Below are 20504 nucleotides of genomic sequence, written 5' to 3' on the forward strand. Positions count from 1 at the left end.
GCGGCGCGTCCCCAACCCCAAGGAAGAGCCGGGACGCGTCCGAAGTTAAAAAGTTACCATTTATTGCAAATAAACCGAGGGCGCGCGTCTGGCAACCGTCTCCCGGGCGGTTTCCACCGCCCCTGCCCCTATCCGGTGCCTTCAAAGAGAAGCGAGGAGGAAATAGATTAGCAGCCCTCCTGCGGCGTGTGGGGGTACGCGGCAGCCCTCCTCCAGCGCTGTCCCGCGATCTCAACCGGAGCGGGGCGAGGAAAGGAACTCCCAGAACGAGTGCCTCATTTAAAAATAAAGTTCTATTTTTCACCTGCTTAAAAAGTCTAAAATTTAGAGCGCGAGGCTATAGTACAGAAACCTCCTGCTGCCCCCGGCCCTATGCGAGGACAGAGCAGCAGTCATGCAGTTTATGTTATCGGTAAAAAAAATTTTGTTACAGTTTGGGAAGCCTGAGGACCATCAGAGGTGAGGCAGCCAACGCATAATACGAGCAAAGCTGAAATGAGGAGCGCCAGATGCACGGATGGAGAGATGGCAGGCAGGCAGGGAGAGACAAATGCAGAAAGAAAAAGAAGAGCAAACATTCCACATCTGTAGCAGTAATGCATTGAAGGGAATTTTATACCTCTGAACAAATGGCTCCTGAGGCACTGAGCACCTATGGTCACATAACCCTGCTGACTTGAATAGGGCTGCGTACCCGTTAGAAGGGAAAAAAAACTTAGCCTTGTCTTTTGATACTGCAACTCCTTCCTGTTGTAGCCTTTCAAACAGCACCACTTTACACGAAGAGCCAAAGCTCCCTGTGCTCTGCAGGTTCTGTTCTGGAGTTTACAACTCTGCGTGACATCGATACAGCAGGCACCCTGCCTGGGCTGCAACAGCAACGAAGTGCTGTTGTTGTCCCAGAGAGCATGGAAATGGGATTTGTGTGTGCAAACCAGGACAACCATCACCCTAAGAAAGGGTGTGATTTGTTTTGTTTTAAAGCAAATAGAACTGGCTAAAGCTTCAAAAATGCTGAAAGAATTAAGGGGCACTCAGTGCAACATGTAGTACCGTTCCTCAGCCAAGCATCTCAGCAGTCTGTTCAGCACATTTGGCCACAGCTACATAGTCCAGTTTTTCTACAAACAAGGATTCATGGCAAAGCATTTTGTGGGGGCAATGGAGGGAGGCAAAGAGGAGGTAGAGAGAGACAAAACCTCATTCTAGTATAGCTCAAAGCCTGGCAATTATGTAAGAAAAGTGAGAGCTCTTTGGGATTAGGAAACACCAAGTATCTGTTCTGCAGAGAGACTGGCGTTATGCTAGTTACATTTAGACAACAAGAACACCAGTTTTTATCCCAGATTAGTACTTTGCACGTTAAAAAACATCTTCAAAGAACAGTTTAAACGTTAGCTCAACACACTGCAAGCTGCTGGGTCTCAGCAGGCTCTCCCCTGAGCTATCCCTTGCCCTGTGTCCCAAATTTTGACAAGCATTTAGGAGGAGGAGACAAAGGTCCATTTGACCAATCTCTGGAATATATTCTGAGCAGGGCACAAAGATGCTGTTGCTGGGAGCAGAGGAGGGCATGAATTCAGGAGGCAGTGGCTGGAGCAAGGACATACCTACCCCCATGGCTTCAGCCCAGATGGGAGCCAAAACCACCCAGAGCAGAAACATAAGAGACCTTGTACAGGTGCTGCTTCTGTTCCTATCCCTGCTCCACTGCCAGCAGCTCTTTGGCAGCACGTTCCTGAGGATACATCCTACAGCACAGAAGGGAGATGGAAAGAGCAAGGCCTCTTAGATGGAAATTTTCTACCACGAGCAAGCACGGCCACAGGATTAGCTTCAAAGGCAGCTATTTTCTTAAACCAAACATCTCTTGTTCAAATCCATCTGCCCAATTATACATGCTGCAAAAACTTGGCTCACACATCTCAGGTACATGAAAAAGGCTCCAGCAGCAGTTAGCTTATTTGGACATGCAGGAATTTAGTACTTTTTCCCCTTCAGTTTAATCTTTGTCAAGTGAAACTGTATAAAAACAATACACAGGGACGCATCAAAGGTTACACTTCCATGAACAGCATGGAAGAGAATGCCACAAGTCCCCCACAGAAGTGATTTCCTCAAATCAGACACTCCAGCTTCACCTTCACTGGCTGTGTACAGCGTGTTCCTGGTGCAGGTGACATACATGCTTGTGAAATCTTAACCCGTGGCCTGCTTCCTACAGCAAAGAGGCAAGCATCAGCATTTAAGTAACCTTTTTCATGTTAACCTCTACTAAGATGAACTAGGTTTTCATATTTTTATTTTAGTGTATATTTTACATTAGAAAAAAGAATGTTAATAAAAAAGCTCCACATGCTCCTAGCAATCAATTTTCTGATAAGTTCCCACCAGTATTGATACTAATATACAAATAAATTAATTTTGCAAGTTAATTTTCTGCCTGGCTTGGTGCAGGCTCTGCACAACAGTGCATCTGTATTCTAGTGCCTGTCCAACATGTGCCAGGGAGTGTGTTGTACATAATATTTGCTCCTCATAAAGTAGCGGAGTTTAGTTTCATATCAATTAATGGGATCAAATTTTCTCAACCATGTCACCCAGCAGGCACAAATATACTTTACCACATTGCATGGCACTGTTATGACATGGATTGTTTCACTCTGCAAAAGCCCCAAGCCTTGATAACATCTGTATGCTACTATTCCCTCATCACTCACTTTGGCAATACAACGCCCTCCCCACAAAAACAAGTAAAGCAAAAAAATCTATATGGAAGACCTAAAATTTATCAAATGCAGAATCTGACCTGGCTTAGAGATAACCTGCTCTCTCCCCTACAATTCCTCTGCTTGTTTTTGTTTGTGTAGCAAGATTTTGCACAGCTGATATTCAAGAAGACATGTCACATGTAATTGGACTAAGTCACAGACACTGCTCGTACTGCCAGATCAGACACAGCAGCAGCCATTCTTAGCACCAGCCACTCTCCTCATGCAATGCCAATGCTACAATGTCCTGGTTAAAGGAGCATCAGGAAATCTAGCTGAGTTATTTTGTAACCTCCTTCAGTGCCTAGGAGGATTTTTGGTTCAGAGGAAGGAAGGAGGAGAGAGGGAAAAGCCCATTAAATTTACAAGCAGATTAAGGAAAAACACTCCACTGCCAATTTATTTTTAAAAAGGGTTGTGTGTTATTCTAAGGTTTGTCTGTATAATTGTACAACCGTTGAAAATTACATAAATTGTATTGATCTAATACTATTAACAGCCATTCAGAGAAAAACTCCCTCCCCTTCTGAAACCATTGAGGGCAGGAGGGAAATGTCCCAGGAAATATGCCAATCTGAACTCTGGCCTCTAGCATGGCGGAAACAAACAGAAAGATAAGAGAACAAACTGGACTAAGATGTGATGTTTGCGTGTGTCTGACTCGCAAGGGGAGGGGTGGCTCTGTCCTTGGCCATGTTCTCCCAGAGGCAGTGCCTGCTTATCCCGGTGAAGCTGCCATCACTTCACTTGCTGCTCTCACCCCTGCACTTTGTCATTTTCTCCTCTTTTATGTATCATGGAAGTCTTTCAGCAGGGTCCTCCGTCTCTGCTCTGCTATGTGCATCTGATTCTCTAAGTCCTGGTAAAACAGAAGGCAGAAACAATTAGTGTGAGATCCCCAGAGATGAGTTAATTTTTTTTTCTCAGGTATTCAAATAATCTGAGAATCACCAACCTTCATACTTCAAATATGCTCTGAATCACAAGACTGCAGACCTCATTCCTTTTAACATGGGCTCACTCTGCAGTTACCTGGCTCTTGCTTTATCTAAAAAGCTACACACTTCAGGAACCCATACTTAACCAGAGGTCTATTATGGGCAGCTTCCTCCAAAGCTTTGTTGGTTCCGTTTCCAGCCCTGCCTCCTCTCCCCAAGAAGCAGTGAGCACTCCACTTCCACAACATCCACCAGCAAGAGGACGAAAAGTGAGATTCTGGATCTAGTATTTCAGCACTCTCATTTAACTGCCTTAGCTCTCCCACAGACATTAACAAAATCTGGTCAGCAGGCTCAAGCAAGCGGAACACTCACCCCTCTGTCATAGCTGTCTGCTCGCTCCACCTTCCATGAGAGATTTTCAATTTCAGCCTCCAGCTGGGCCTGTTGGTATTCAAACTGCAAGCAGCAAAATTAGAGTTAGCATCAAGAAACTAGCTTAGTGGAACAGCTTCGTTCAACCTGCTACAGTTGAGGAGGAAACAAACGTGTTCTGCTGACAGCAGTGCTGGAAGAGCAGGTTTGTGCCTCCTCCCTATCATCTTTAGCTACACATGCCTTGCAGGAGGTTCCTGGTGTGAACACTCCCCAACCTGCATCACTCAAAGTTAATCATATCTGTTCAGAAACACTCGAAGCGACAAATATCTGCTAACTCAGCTCACTTTGCCAATAAGCAGGTCAGCTGCTCTTGTGAGCAGCTCTGCAGGCAGAATGGAGGGACTGCTAACCACTGCTGGGAGCAGTAGCTTGCTCAACCAGCACAGTCAGACAGAAAATAAAATGTGGCCAAAGCCTGAGAGAATACACACGCTATGGGAAGAGATTGGAGAACAGGTTTTGCTTGACTACTGAGTCAAAGAATCAACACATTCAATGAATTCAAGACTATTTTTGGACATATCCAGCCCGTAGAAAGTTCCAGCTTGCAAAGAACTTGCAGTAGGAATCAAAGGCAAAGCTACACACTGATTCCAGGCTGGAAAAACTATGCTCCAGCAGCAATTTGTGGGAAATATGGTCCACAGCACTGTGATAGTCCCACCAAAGAACAAACTCACATTTTCCAGCTTCAAAATTTTTTGGATAAAGTGCTTATTAGTTAAAATGCAGTGTCGCCAAAGGAAAATAACGATTGAGCAGCAGATCAATTTGAAGCAAAGAGGAAAGGTGCAAAAGCACACAATCTTGTCCTGCCCTTATCTCAAACTCAATACTTGTATTTCAGAAGCTCTGGAATTAAATAGGCATGCTTGGCTATTCATTCAGCCCAGCATGCTGCCAGCTAAACACCTCCAGACAAACAGTCAGTGAAAAAAGAGCAAAACACCTTACCAGTTTCTTTCTGGGACCAGACTCCATGTAGTAGGCATATGGATATGTGTACTGCAGAGTGTAACGACACTGTTGGGGTCCAGGGAGAAGAGAGAGAAAACAAGAAGAGTCTCAGACTTTGAAGTCAGCACAGTCAGTCACATAACCACTACAAAGAAGCTAAGGTTCTGATGAAGATGACTAGACACTTCATGGTGCAGCTTCTCTCATCATCCTTGGAAAAATTCAGTTATACTTTAACTTCTCAGAGGTCACTTCCAGGTGATTTTTGCTTAGCTCATGGCCTAGACTAGAGGTACAGTTTCACATACCCATAACCCCCAAGTTCACTTCCTCTCACTAGGCGCTGTGAAATTAGCATTCATGTGCATAGATTCTCTTCGCTACTAAACAAGCCACAGCTACCAACCTTTGCAAGTAGCTTTGCAGCATTTTGTAGGTATTGCCAGTCTATCCATGTTCCCAAGTTGTTCATGACTCTTTCCTGAATTTTCTCCTGGATTCGTTGGTATGTCTGTGCCTCCAGCTGCAAACTCTTATTGTGATTCTCCCACTGCAAAGGGTGGGAAGAAGGGAAAAGGAAAAATGGTATGAGACCAGAATACTTTGCTATAAAAGCACAAGCTCTAGCAAGCGGAAACTGAAGTGGGGCAGGAGTCCAGCAAGGCAAGACATACTGGGAAAGAACAGCAAGGCAGCAGCTCCAATAGCAAGGAGTGGAAGCTGTATACAACAGACTGACAGCAGGAAAGAGCAAGAGGCAAACCCACCTCCTCAGAATAGGAATGCTCTCTGCACAGAGACTTTGTGTACAACAAGATAGATAGTAATGGTGATTCCTCTACTTAATTTCTATAGAAAGGGCAAGAGTTGAAATTAACACTTAATGTGGGTTCAGTGAACTCCAACATCCACATGCACACTGTAAACATGACCATGTCCCAAAGCCTGTTTGGTCTAGTGAGCCAAGAATGAACACGTTTATTTTATCACAGGAGTTGGCTCACAGAATGAAAAAGAATAAATTCATTTTAACGGGGAAACAAGTGCACTGAAAGGCAGCAGCACTGTACCTCTATCACATTCTCCTCTAGAGATGCTGTTCTAGAAATACATTGTATGTCCAGGTGCTTTGAAACATCTGTGTGCATACAGATTATATAATCACATTTTTAAAAAGTTGTACCCAGCACTCAGGGTCCTTTAGGAAAACTTTGCTATAGCCAATGGAATTTGAACATAACAGTTTGTTTATTCTTTGTCTCAGTGAAAACATGCTGCAAGTAACAAAAGTTCTGCAGTCCTGAAAGGAAATGATTGGAGTAATGTTAATCTACTGCAGGCACTCAGCCTGCAGGAGAACAGTATAGTGGCACACAGGTAATACCAATTTTCTCTAGCACAAGGAAACACGAGAGCAAGTATAATTTGCTTTAGGGATGACATTACTGGTTTGAACAGGACCCACAGGGCAAGACTTAAGAGTAAGAAAGAACAGGGCCTGAAAATTCAGCACAGGTTCTCTTTGGGCAGTTTCTTGCACGGAGATTGCTGGCAGTGACCTTTGCACCAGGCAGGGAGCATTAAAAAGCTACAGCAGCTCTGGCCAAAGAGATGTCTCCTACCCTCTCAAAATAGAACAAGTACTTCTTAAGGGCCTCCCTGGCCTGTGCTTGCTGACTCTGGTTTACAATATCAGGATTCTCTTTGTACCGACTGCATTCGTAGTACTCGCTGCCGTGAGTCTTCCAGTCTCCCAGACACATCCAGCAGAAGTCTGTAGAAAACAGTGAAATTCCACTATGATGCACAGAATAAGAAAAACATAAGTCTGAGAAAGAAAAGCTTCAGGAGACATAGCTCATCTGTTTTCATTATTTCTGCTAAGCCAAGAAACATACATTTTGTATCATCTTGCAAAATAGAACACAGCAGTGAGCCAAAATACCAGCCTGTCTGGAAGATTTTCATTGTACAGCCTCCTGTGCAACTACACAAAGTAAACCTTGAAGTGCTGTATTCTGTACATCAAGACCAATGCACAGAATTTGTGCTCTGCATAGGCTGTCACTCCAGGTTAAAGAAGAGGCAGGCTGTTGTCTTATTTGTGAATTGCATCCACCCCACTGCTGGCGTACGGCACCATGAGAATCTCTGGTTGAATAAAACATGAACAATCAAATACAAGAGTGAATTAATTCATGCAAATAAAATCTGCCTTCAGCTCTCTCCAAGAGGAAACTACCTGGATGACTTCAGATATCAGTGGTCAATGACACTTCAAGTTAGGAGCCACTGAACTGGGAAGAAAGTGGAAGAAAGAGAACAATAGCAAAATCCACATAACAGTTTCCTGATTTCAGAGCAAGGCTGTGAGTGTTTTGCTGGAAAGGAAAAAAGATGGAGATTAAGTTGTTAAAATAATAATCACTTTGTGTCACTCATTTTAAGGGACTGAAATTGGCATTTCCAGAGTTCACCAGCCTTCTTGAATGCTAGTCACCATGGTACCTTGGCACTTGCTTGCTCACTCTTGTCACAGAGCTCCATCAAATCACATCCAGTGCTGCTGAGGACCCCAAAGCAAAGGAAATGAGAGAGGACAGCAATCTTTAATCATCATCCAAATAAGGTTCTGATAATATAATATTTCCTAGCAGCACACTTAATATAGAGGGCCTGAACACACACTATTTTGCTCCAAGGCAACAGGAATTATTTCTGCCATGAAAAGATCTACAAAAGAACAGGCTGTTGTTTTAGAGGACCACACAATGGTCCAAAGACATTCTGCCTGCTCAGTGCACAGGAGTGGACTAAGGAGTCCAACAGAGAAAAGTTATGCAGAACAATTCACAGCTCCTGCAGTTTCATCTGTGTTGGGTCTCATTATTTCCACCAGTGACTAGAAGGACCTAAGCTGATCTGAGAAGATAGCCAGTATCTTCAACTGATAATCAGTAGATTTACAGGGAAAGCATTTCATGGTCTCCTCTGGGATGTTTTCCACTCTTGGTATTACGGCAGAGACGGAGATTTTCCTATACAATGGATGTCAGGGAGAAGGAGTTAAACTAGCACTGAATCAGAACCTAATCAAAATTACAGCCAGTGGGGGGGAAAAAAGGCTATCACAAGTCTGTAATTTAATATCCTGTCCACATTTTATGAGGGGGAAAATATTGCAGTCAGCGTTCACAATTCATCTTCATTACACACAAAAAGAGAACATCTCTAAAACACATTGCTGAGAAAACTGTTTCCAAATTCTACTTACCATGCTTGCATTTGGAGCATTGCTGAAAGAGAAGACAGGAGACACTGGTTAGTGGAAAGTGGAAAAAAATTCTGCTTACAGAAGGAAAGATCTGATGTGTTCAGGGAACTGCTCACCATGTGATTGCAGCCTCCATTCTTTTCAATACAGATATTGCACTTCGGACACTGGGGAAACATAAGCATTTGTTAGACCCAACTTTGTCTCCAGCAGACTTTCTGAGAACGACAAAGTTTGCATGACAATTCTACCTGTGTTCTTTATTTTATTTTTGTATGCATGTATGAAAATATTTAGAAAGGAGGCAGAAAGCCAGGGATGTTACACAGCAGCACCAGACTGCTTGCTCAAGAAAACACTGCTGCTGTTACACCTTGTAAAACTAAAAATCTCACCATGTTACCAATTAGCAGTTGATCAGGCACAGAGACATAAATGAGATCATATATGACAGTAGCTTCCACAGCTACTTAAACTATAAGATAACCAGCTCTGTATCCTGCCACTATCAGATGACAACTAATAGAGGACAATCTGTAGGACCACAGTGAGAGCTGCACACTTATTTGCTGCAGTAGTGGTTCTCTGATACTCTTGAGTTTTGAGTTCAGAACATTGTTTTGATTGCACAAATACAAAGAAAGAAGTGAGTTTTGAGAGTTTCAAGGACAGGTAAAACGCATGCTGAATATAAAAGAGCCTTATATTTACAAAGATGCATAGCAGAAAGACTGCCATCACATGCTAACACCTCTCTAAAGAAAAAATGGTATTTAGAATCTCTAGTCTAAGTACTCACTTTCCTAGCACAACTGAAGCTGGTGCCTAATTAGCACTGTCACTATTACTACAGTTTATAGTAAAAACAAATGCCAGTCAACTAAGAACTGTTTTGAAGTTAGGACACAAAATCCTCCAAAAGACATTAAAAACCCCAGTCTGCAAACAGCTAATCTAAAAGAAATACATCTGTGACCTTTAAAGATATTTCTACAGATAGAGTACACAGTACGTAATAGTTTCTTTTTCTTTTTTTAAATCTACCAGAAGTACTTCAGAATACAATTAATTGATTTCATCCACCCCCTTTTGTTGTTATTGCCAAATCAGGACCCTATCTCCCTCACCTTCCTCCACACAGATGTTGAGACTAGAGCACCACTAGAGTTCACTGACTGCAGTTACTACACCCTCTCCCCCCATTTGAAATACACCTTTGCTGTGTATTCCAAGCAGTCACAATTCTGCCTTTTGCCCGTGGGAGGGCAGCACAGCTGGTTTCCAAAGACATTCACAAAAGACCTGGAATAGGAACTAAGACCACCATCCTGTCCTTACTGCAGGAGGGCAGCTGGATTGTCTGCATTCCCAGTGCATTCAGTTGTATTGTAACAGAGTTCCCAGAGAGCTGTGAGAATTTAAGCCTGTGAAAATGCTACATATATAAAAAATTGTAGGATTCCTGGGTAGGACTAGAGGATGTGAAAAGACATAGCGCTTGTTCTTACATCTTTAGTGTGAGCACTGATGTAGTTGGCTGTTTCGGAGTCATCTGCACATTTGGTGAGCCATTTCCGGATGGTGGCACAGTCTGTGGGTGCGTGGTACATCTGCCGACACTTAAAGCTTAACAGGAGGAAAAAAAAAAGACATGACATATCCACTTCCACAGAAATTACTCGAGAATTGAGGTATTCCTGATGACCAAAATCTGTGAAGCAGAGTAAAGGTAAGGGATGCCAACGTATTCACAATAAATTAGAGAATGCAAAAATGAAGGTTGAGGGCTGCATAGTGAGAGCTCTAATAAACCACCTCTCTCATGTGCAGAAACCAGCATCAGGATGAATGAAGAGGCCTTCTCTGACATAAACGTGACCAAGGACACTTGAAAGCCAACAGGGAACATTAATGTTCCTATTTAGTAAAAATTTATTCTCACTCTAGCCTCAAAACACACCAGATACTCAAATACTTGTAAAACGCCTAAAACCACCAGACCAGCAGATAACTTAAAGCTCTCTACATCCATTACCAGAATCTCTACCACTCACTCTGGCTTTACCTGAATTTGTAACCTAGCCAACAAAGGACAAAAGATTTTTAACTCCTTCATTGCTCAAGATCGGTGTTGCCTGATTGTCATAACACCCAACTCCCAAGGAGTTTTGGGAGCAAGGGGAAGGCTGGCCACCTGCAGAAGTCAGACACTGTGAGTGTCCAGTTACTCAAGTTAACTCAGGTTACAAACAACTTTAGCAAAGCATTTGAGATGCTTTCACACACTGAACCTATTGGCAAGCAAACGGAGTGGCTCTGAGGACAGCAATTTCCCCGTGATCTTTAACCTTTTCTGTTTCTTACCAGAAGACCTCATTGCAACGATTGCACTGCACTCGCCGGGCTTTTGGCTCCTGTACCTGTATGACCATGGGGCAATCTGCACCAGGACACAGCTGCAGCTGGTAATGGCTCTGTGAACACACCAATGTGGTAAAATCAGCAAAGGGTGCAGAAGAGCGTTTATCTGTTCAAGTCTAATTACTCCTATCCATAAAAACACACAAGACAGTGTTTTCTTGTTGGAAAAGATATTGAAAACTGTTACCAGATCATGGCTAACAGAGCAGCCGAACCTCTCCCACATTAGGAAAGGCGGTGTTAGCTACTTATCACAACAGGGAGTTCAAATGGAGGACTACAGACTAAGTAAGCACAGCAACACATGTGGCTGTGAGCCCATGAAGATACTGAACACTTTTACTCTATTTGAGCTCTTTCCCTATGCTTATTTTATAACCTAGGATGTACTCAGCTGCTTTTTTGTGGTGGCTGTTTCCTTCCACATATTGAAGAGAGGTGACACCATTCTTTCATATTGTTCCTGTTTCTTTGAGCTCTCAGTCACCAGAAGACTTTCTACAAATTTAATCTTAGATATCTGCCTTAATTTCAATAAATCTCTAATGAAATGTTATTAAGCAAACCAATCCAGTTGGGCTTCACTGCAGTGAGAGACTTGTTTGCCAGAACCTAAAATATCTACATAAAAGTAAGGAGGACATCAAAACTCAGATTGACGCTTGAGATTCTCAGCTGAAACATTCTGAGAATTCTACTTCAGGAAAAGAGTCAAGCACCAGCCAACAAGTTCCTGGGTGACCTTACAGAAGAATTTACTTTGGCAACCTGCTAGAGCATTTCGCCAGCAAGGCTGCCCTACAGAAGCAGCCACACCGTGCTTATGAAGGACGATTTTATTGTAATCACTGCATCTCTAATCAGAGATGCAAGACACTTCAAACAATTTCTGCAAGTCATTGAATTGATCCAGGGTATTTTAACTCTGAAAAAGACAGTACCTCCACATAGTCCCTGAAGAGGTAGCGCCTGTATTTGTCTTTCAGCTCTTCACTAGGCAGCAATGGAAAAACAAAGTCTTCTGGTGTCCGAAGTAGGCAGTCCTGAGCCATGCAGGAGACCCCTGAGAAAAGAAGGCAACATTTCAGCACAGTGCAACGTGTTCTAAATAGCAGAGACACAGAGATGGCATTCAACAGTTTCCTAGGTGCCATCTGTTGTTGTAGCATGAGGGACACAACTGTGAAACAGATCAATCGAATGTATCAGGGCTGCTGAAAAGCTGAAGCCCAACTGTCTTCACTGAAAGATGATAGGGCACAAATGTATTCAGGAGCAGTAAGTGTTTCAACCAGGATTCAACTGCATGTTACTGTCATATCAGCAAGAATAACAGGCCAGGAGAAGCCCAAACCCAGCCCGGCAACTACTGGCTTCTGCTCAACACAAATGGAACAGGTGTTTGTATCCAGAAGAATTTCTAGGGCAACAAAACAACCCATCACAGAGATGCAACCTCAAAATACAGCAGATTTCTGACTTCTAAATTTGTTACAGTCATGCTCTTGAGATCAGAAGGGGGAGAAGAGCAGCAAATGGATCTGTAGAATTGCAGGTTTTGTTAGGCAGGAGTAGGGCTTTCCAGGCAGTATGCCAACACCAATGAGGGACTCAGGTAAAACAGCTAGTTAAAGTTAAATTTATCACAAATATCCATTCCATGCTCCATTTTCTCATTGCTGAGAAACAATTCAGACAATTACCTGCAGAGCAACCAAGATGTCAAACACAGATCCACTACCAAACCCGCCTTGAACTTACCAACTCCAACACCATCCTTGACAAGCACTGTACAATGCTGCTCCCAGCAGCTGCGACAGAACTGGTGCTGACAAGCCAGAGAAAGCAAGTTCTCCTTCCGCACAAACTGCATGCACACTGCGCAGTGATGGGAGGAATGTACCATTGCCTGGGAGAGATAAATCAGCATTACAGTGAAATCAACTGCAGCTCTGAGTATTCTCACCTCACCCACAGTTACCTGCAGCACGTTCCTTGTGACAACAGTCTCGGATGAGCTCCAAGCCAGAACAGGCTCCAAGTGACCGGCGTGCTGCCTGCCCCAATATCAGCCCTTCTCATGAACCTCGTCAAGCTCACGGAGCACAGCAGATGAACGGTCACTGAATAGCTCCTGTCTTTCATCTAGTGCTACCCAAAGTTCACCCTTGTTTTTCTAGTTCTATCGTCTTCCTTGTTTGAAAAATGAGTAAATACATCATTGTGTATGTCCTTTCTGTTCAGTTCTTCCCTGAATTTACTGGGATTTGTTGTTACCTGGGTCGGACTCAATAGCTGTTCCGCAGGCCTGGGAGAGCAGCTATAGCTGGAAGCAGGCTTAGCAGTGTCTTTTTACTTGATTGTAACTTTGGGTACCATATTTAACACACAAATGCAGGTATTGCACGCCAAATGTTTATAAAGAGAAAAGGCTGTTTATGGACCATCAGAAAGTTCAGGGACTTTCTTGCATCACTTAACTTCTGCCTATACTACATTTGGCAGAATAGGCCTCATCTCTTCAGCTGAAAAAGATGTGAGGGTTTGTTTCAAGTCAGACACAATTCTGCTACTCTTTCACAGGGAAGCTGTCCGGTCTCCCTGTGGGTAGGGCAGAACTAACCCCCAGAAAACAGATAGAGCCTCTCACACATTTTGGCTCACCCTTGGGACCTGAAAGACTATGTCTAGGACAGCATTACCAAAAATTAGGTTCTGCAATGCTGTTAGCAGGAGCTTCAGCTCCTATTTCCCCTTTCTCAGAGAACTCATCTAATCACTTTTCATCTATTTAAGTGTGTGTTACCCTTTGAGAAGCTAGCGAGACAGCAGTGAGCTTCCATGAGTAGCTCTCTGTGCCAGGGATGCAGCAGCATCAGCACCCACCCAGCCACATGACCAGTAAAGCTTGTTTTGTAGCATGACCACATGAAAAAGAAATAGAGCAACTTTGTTCTAAGCAGACCAAAACAAGATTCATCAAGTTGGCAATCGTGTTGATTGGCCAGATCAACTGCTCAACTTGAATAGAAAGCACACTACCTCAAAACTTTGAAAGCTGTCTCTCTGAGCTTACCACGATAGTTTCTCTACAAGGCCAGATGCTCTATAGCATAAGCATACACCCAAAGAACTCCCCAGAAATATCAGTATTTTGCATTAGGAGCTGACCCACAGAGCAACTTGCCATAGCACATACACATAGATCTTAATATATTGCATATCAAACCAAGTTCGCCAAACTTAAATTAACCTCTGAACTGTAACTTCATTCCTCCAAAAATGAAATCACCATTGCAATGAAGGGTACTTACATGACAAATTATTCAGACAAATCTCAAAATACACGTACTTCTTTTAGGTATGTCAAATAACAAAGATTTTTTTTTCTGGACTCTAGGCAGATAATTTGAGTCCATGAAGCTTACTGCTGCCAGCTGCATTAGTGTTTGACTCTATGTTAGTTACAAGTCAGCTCAGATGCCAAAGCAGGCCTTTAGGTCCTTAAAAACTCCTATTTCCCACAGCCCAAACTGTGTTTCTCAGATGTAACATTTTATCACTCAAAATGCAACACATTGTAATGCGTTCCTGGAGAACTGGACCATACTCTGGGAACGAATTCTGTAAACAAGTAACAGAGCATTTCTATTTAAAGGAAAAAAAAACAAAAAAAAACCAACTATTCAAGGACCCCACAGCCCCAGCTGCAAAAGGCAAGCATTTGGTGCAAGTATTGCTACTGCTTGCCAGAACACCACTGGGAGATTTGGCTGAAGCATTTCTAAGCAGAGCAGTACCCTTTAAAAAGTCAAACCCAAGCAGATTTAGGGTGTAGGACCATGAGTTTGCAAAGAGTTAACATGGGACAGACTCATCACTAATGCAGCCCCCTAATGAGGTGGGTCAGAGGTTTCTCTGCCAAGGGGAACAGACCCAAATAGTTAGCATACTTACATGTTTGGATGAGGTGGGCTGAACTCGTGCTTCTACTAGCAACTGGGCAGCATTTGACTTGTGCCTGAAAAGACAATTAAAAGAATGATCAAATCCACTTCTGAATATATTTTGCATTGTTCTATCACCATGATAACATGCTCTGGTGAGGCTCCAGACTGTCTCCTATTCCTTTGCAAAATCAAGCTATCCTGCGTAGGTCTTGCTTTGGCTCCAGTCTGCTATATAGCTAAATATTTACTTTATGACAGATTATCACCTTTTAGGCATATGAAGCTGTCTGTCAGCAGCCTTAGAGTTAAACACATCTTGCTGTTTGTGATTGCTATCACAGAGCAATCTCCAGTAAAAAAAAACACCAGTGAATTCAAGGATACAAAGCTGCATCAGAAGTATGACTAGGCTGTAATTTGATAATGCAACTTCATACCAAGACAGAAGTTTGAGGACCAGGTCAACAGGAGAACAACTTGCAAAGTCACTGTTGCAGAATTAAGCCCTTCCCTGTGCTTTCTCCTGATTAAATCCTGTTAGTCAACCTGCAGAATCACGCTGACTGCTGTGCGGGAATCTCAACCCCACACTCCCCGGAGAAAAGCTCTCACAGGATGCATAGCAACAAACAGTTACCAGAGATGCTGCAACAGTATCCATACATAAGATGCATTTTCCATATGTTCTCTGGATAATGTGGTGGCTAACTGGGCCAAAAATGGCACAGCAGAATGAGTCAGCCTGATGTGCTCTCTATTTTCAGACAATGCTCAGCTCTGAGCCAGTACTTTCAGGAGGGGCTGCCAGACAGCAGTGCCTCCTGACACACTTCCCATGTATATCTGGGCAGAGTCTGAACTTTCCTTTTGAAATCAGCTAGAGGACTTCACTGCAGTGTGATGCTGCCCAAGCAACAAAGGGGCTGCACTCAGCTCAGCTCTGCTCTCCAAACGCTATTCAGCTTGGAAAAAAACATCACTTATGTTCAGAAGGAACAAAAACCTCAAAGCAAATGTATTAATAAATTGTACATTCAGTGCTGCTTTATGATTTACAGATCATATGTTCAAAACAGACCATATGTTATCTCTATGTTTTCTAAATAAATACAGCAGCACTCTCGGTCTTGTTGTTTAAGCTCAGCACATCAGCGGAGTTTCCAGCATGTCAATAATTCCTTGGACTGAAAGACATTTGCTGACACTGCCATCTCCTTATTCACAAATTCTTTGCAGGCAGCACAGCCTCAGCAAACAGCATTTCTCCTCTGCTCCCTGACATGCCGTGCGTCCTGCTTTCAGGTTCAAAGACACTTGTCGAAATACACTACAGGACATCCTAAGCATTCATGCAGAGAGAGGGAAAAGCATGAAGCACAGAATAAATAAGGTTACTTACCTTTCCAAAATCTCTGAGATTTGCCAGTGGAAACTAACTAACACAAGCTTTGCAACAGCATGCGATACCTAGGAGGAAAAACAAAAAAAACATATTTTGAAGACAAAAAAAACATATTTTGAAGACAAACTTTCGCTTAAGGCCACAATTTTCTTGTAAGACTAATAAATTGTGCAGACAGCAAAACAGTAATACTCAATTCCCATTGAACTACTAGACAGAATTTTTACAGCCAGTGTAAAACCTGTGATATACAAGTCGGAATGAAGCACAGACGTACCTAAAGTAACTCACACACTTAGCCACAACAGCACCAGAAGAAAGGAATCAAGAAAAGGGGGGATGAACTGAATAGCTGCCCTGGTTGCAGCCACCCCTCGATAGGACCAGGCCAGCTGGGATCAGGTCCTCGCTCAGCACAGCGCAGCTGACACCGCTCACAGAGCTGGAGAAGCAGCAACAAGCTGCAAGCATGGGAAAAAAGTTCTCTCTCTTTCTCTCCACAATCTTTTTTTCCCCAAACTTTCACTGTAGAAAAAGTCGTTATACACCAGAACAGACAAGGAAGATGGAAACATCCTCTGGTAGGGACTATTGCCACGCAGACTGGCTTACATTACGCAGGCTCCTGGTAAGCGTTAGCACAGACCGTGCAGCCAGAAGCACCTGAGCATTCTGAAATACTGCAGTACAACATGAGAAGTCATGTTACAAGGGTATAAGTGAACAAGTTCTACTTTGGTTCTATGTATTAGCTTATTTCAGAAGAAAACTGGCCTTTGGACCCTTTGTGCCTCAATGACCCTCCTGGAGCTCTGCCTCTCCTGCTCCAAGAAAAGCTGTCACCACAGCATCCATCTGCTGCACATACAGAAAACACCACTTCTTCTGTCCCAGCTGCAGGAAGAGATTTTTTTTTTAATTTTATTTTTTGACAAGCTGTCAGTCCCAATCACCAGCTGAGAAGCCACAAGCCATCTCAAATCCCACTGCAGGTGAATCACGGAATCTGACACGTTGGTAACACAGCTACATGACAACTCCTGCACAGCCCCGGAAGGAAAACAAGCTGTGCTCGCTCCTATAAAACAGGCTCTGCTCACCTACTGCAACATATCCACTGCCCTTCTAAAACCAGCCCATCGAAGAGGTGCAGTTTCACAGCACAACACAACTGACCTATTCCTGCCATCAGATATGTCCCCAACCCTGCACTGCTGTCTGTCAATGTCAGAAGGTTGGAGGGGGAGCGTCCTGAGGAGGCGGCTGGGTGCTGCTGTGAGGAGAGTGGGGCAGCTAGGTGCCTTTCTGCAGCCAGCAGGCTAGCTCTGCTCAGGGGAAAGCATCAGCAGTGTGGTCTCTACAAGACAGGCTTCCTGCAAATGCAAACCACATGCTAATGAATCACTCCCTAATAGTAACTAAATTATTTCCCAGTAGCAGTAAGAACAACCATCCTGACAAAAGCAAACAAACAAGAACACCAGACTTAAATGGGAAGTTCATCTGTAACACATGAAAATGAATATTCTTCAGTTGCATTTTCTCAGCCTGAAGTGCATCATCACAACTCCATGAACAACGTGCAGAGCTGTTTGTTCCCAGAAGACGTGGTAATTAACAAGTTCTTCTGAGAATGAGAAATTATAAATACAGACACTAGCATTCACTCCTTACATCTAACAAACTAGCCTAACAGTGAAATGTTTTTGAATCAAATTGTTCAGCAAGACACAGAATTAATGTTCTAGAAGGATGCCAGGTTAACAGATCCAGAGGCAGTCTATCTCTGAAAAAACTCTAAATCAAGAGCAAGCTTCTGTAAAGCTATTTCTTTTTGCTCTAGAATGTGCTTCAGAGAAGTCCTATCACAAAGAAATTCCCTTTTGGCCCTGCCTGTGAATCCAACTCCTCCCAGCAGCCAAAGTCCCCTCCCCAACCATGCATACATTTGTTCTTGGTAGGGGACAAAGAATAAAGCTTCTGCAACCATTCCAAATTTGCTCTGCCTACAAGCCCTGATGGGACCAGCTGTAATGCTCATTTTATTGCTCGCGTCACAAAAGCACCCAAAAGTAAAAGTCATGTTTGTGATGTGAGTCCAGTTTCACAAAAGCCCCAACACACAAGATTTTGGTGCTTTCCCTCTGAAGCACACGAGGTCTTGCAAACAATAAGTCCCAGAGCCAGTCTGTTTGGCATGGAAGGACTTGCTCTTACACACTGCAGACAGATGGAAGAGGAACAGGTAACATATGAGGCTCGGCTCTGCCTGTTGATTACAGCAGGTGGAGTCTCACCACAGGACAGCCCACGTCCTGCTCACCACCAAGGCTGGTAATTCAGACTGCAGATGTGGAAACCACTGGGGGCCAATACTACTGAAGATACTGAAGAAAACAAGCATAAGAAAAGTAGGTTTTTAACAGTAAAGCATTTTCTGGACAGTCAGAAGTTTTATACAATGAAAGACCTCAAACTTACGAAACATTTCAGAAAGCTGTGATCCCCTATTAGCAGCTGGGTGACACAAGAGTTTTACATTATTCAAGAACAGTAATGCCTCATCTCAGACACAAAACAAATAGAAAAAGTTATCTTTGAAAAACTGCCACTTTGTTTACACTTCTGTACTCTCTCTTCAGAAGAGACAAAAAAGCTGTGGGATGGCCCACTCAGCGTTCTGCTGGCAGCAGGCCATTACAGAAAAGCACTTCTAGGGACCACGGTGTAGAAAGCAATGCATTCTGCATGCTGCACTTCTATTTTAGCTTTTGTCAGCGATAGCAGAACTGTAAGTAGAAGTAAGTAGAAGCCAATGCTTCTACTTAACTTAAGTACTCCAGAAAATTTTGAAATCAGACAACAATAATCATGCTGTTTTTATTTAGAATCATGTAATCCTATACCTTCTACATTTGCTAAGACCTTCGGGATCACCGAGCCCCATCACTGCCCCACACCCCCTAATGCCACATCCACACAGCTCTTAAGCAGCTCCTGCCATGAGGACTCCACCACTTCCCCGGGCAGCTTGTTCCACTGCTTGACCACAATCTTCAAGAAGAGAAATTATCCTCCCATCATTCAGCATTTCCCCATTTTCTCACTATTACAAATAGCAAGCTGATCACAGATCAGCTCAGACAAAAACTGAACTTGGAGAAAATTCAAGACTGGGCTTCTTTCTCTTCCACAGTGGGCAGAAATTTGAAACAGACCGGCTGGGAAGCACACCTTCCAGTTTCACCTTCCAAGAGGAACGTGGTCACTTCAGAAGCCTCTTCCATCAGCTTCCATCAGCAACTCTGTCATCCTTGTAACAGAGGATTGCAGGTTGTCAGAAATGGGCCAAACATGAACGTTGGTCATGTTTGTTTAGTGCTGCAATAGAAAAGCAGCACAGTGTCAATAATGATAGCAAGAGTGCCAAGAGGAAACTGCTCTGCCTTAAGAGGAAGTCTTCCAGAGTTATAAAAGAAGTCAGAAGAATTTACCTTGTGCTGGATAAAATTAGATTCTGAAGGTAGAACAAAGAAGAAACATCATCACATTAAAGATTTCCATTTGTTTTTTTTGAAGGAGAGAATAGTGATTTTTCTGTCTCGAGGATAACCTCCTGGGGTCTCTACTCTCCAAGATAAGCAAAATTCTCACACTTCAGAAGTATGAGAAACAGCACAGCACTCTTGGACAAGACAACATCAAAAGGATTTGCAAAGAAGCTCTGCAGGTACCTTGCTGGGTCTGGAAAAAACAAAGACAACTACGCCTCAACTTGCTTCCCTGATAAGCTATGTTATTTGAAGAACTGAAGTTTCATCTCTCTACAGAAGAAAAGCTTTTCAACCACGCCACTTTGACAGTCACTCATTCAGACAGAAATGTTTCCTAAAAGCTAAAAAAACACCATCTTTTGTAGAGCTTATGTTCTACAGAAATCGCTCATGCATATTGATGTAGCATGCATATCTTATGAGCTCATTTCACTTTTCTCCAAGGAATGGCCTATTCTTTTTTTTTATTTTATTTTTATTTATTTATTTAATTTTTTGGAGGTCTGTTTCAATCCACACTTCTGCAGAGATCCGGTACCAGGAACTTTAAAACAAAAAAATTCTCCTATGATTCTCATAGAGAGTCATGTCAGAACGAGTTGGTGGTACGAAGAGCTGCTGGAGCTGACACCCCCTGGCTTTGCATCAAGCTGACAGTTCACATTAAACCAGGGCTGCACTGAAATGCCTGGCCATGATGAACACTACCTCGGCATAAAGAAATGCTATTTCTATTTCTCATGTTTCCCCTTGCCAAAGGTTTTTATACAAATACAGCTAAGCAAATAAGATTAAT

At 43.1% G+C, this 20504-nt stretch overlaps 2 protein-coding genes across 2 annotated transcripts in view; both read right to left on the reverse strand.

Annotated features, from left to right (window-relative positions):
* The window catches only part of P4HTM (prolyl 4-hydroxylase, transmembrane), a 20115-nt gene extending 18495 nt beyond the window's left edge, over window positions 1-1620 (reverse strand). Inside the window, exon 1 of the mRNA XM_010718660.1 lies at window positions 1615-1620. Coding sequence (XP_010716962.1) covers window positions 1615-1620 — 6 coding nt within the window. The remainder of the gene's footprint in view (window positions 1-1614) is intronic.
* ARIH2 (ariadne RBR E3 ubiquitin protein ligase 2) overlaps window positions 46-20504 on the reverse strand; it is a 28160-nt gene continuing 7701 nt past the window's right edge. The window contains exons 2-14 of the mRNA XM_010718615.3: window positions 16152-16219; window positions 14760-14823; window positions 12564-12711; window positions 11744-11865; window positions 10746-10855; window positions 9890-10007; window positions 8498-8548; window positions 8382-8403; window positions 6730-6881; window positions 5514-5657; window positions 5105-5173; window positions 4085-4168; window positions 46-3630 (exon numbers count right to left, since the gene is read on the reverse strand). Coding sequence (XP_010716917.1) covers window positions 3559-3630; window positions 4085-4168; window positions 5105-5173; window positions 5514-5657; window positions 6730-6881; window positions 8382-8403; window positions 8498-8548; window positions 9890-10007; window positions 10746-10855; window positions 11744-11865; window positions 12564-12711; window positions 14760-14823; window positions 16152-16219 — 1224 coding nt within the window. The 3' untranslated portion in view covers window positions 46-3558. The remainder of the gene's footprint in view (window positions 3631-4084; window positions 4169-5104; window positions 5174-5513; window positions 5658-6729; window positions 6882-8381; window positions 8404-8497; window positions 8549-9889; window positions 10008-10745; window positions 10856-11743; window positions 11866-12563; window positions 12712-14759; window positions 14824-16151; window positions 16220-20504) is intronic.

The sequence above is a fragment of the Meleagris gallopavo genome, chromosome 14 (genome assembly GCF_000146605.3).
Source record: "Meleagris gallopavo isolate NT-WF06-2002-E0010 breed Aviagen turkey brand Nicholas breeding stock chromosome 14, Turkey_5.1, whole genome shotgun sequence".
NCBI lineage: Eukaryota > Metazoa > Chordata > Aves > Galliformes > Phasianidae > Meleagris > Meleagris gallopavo.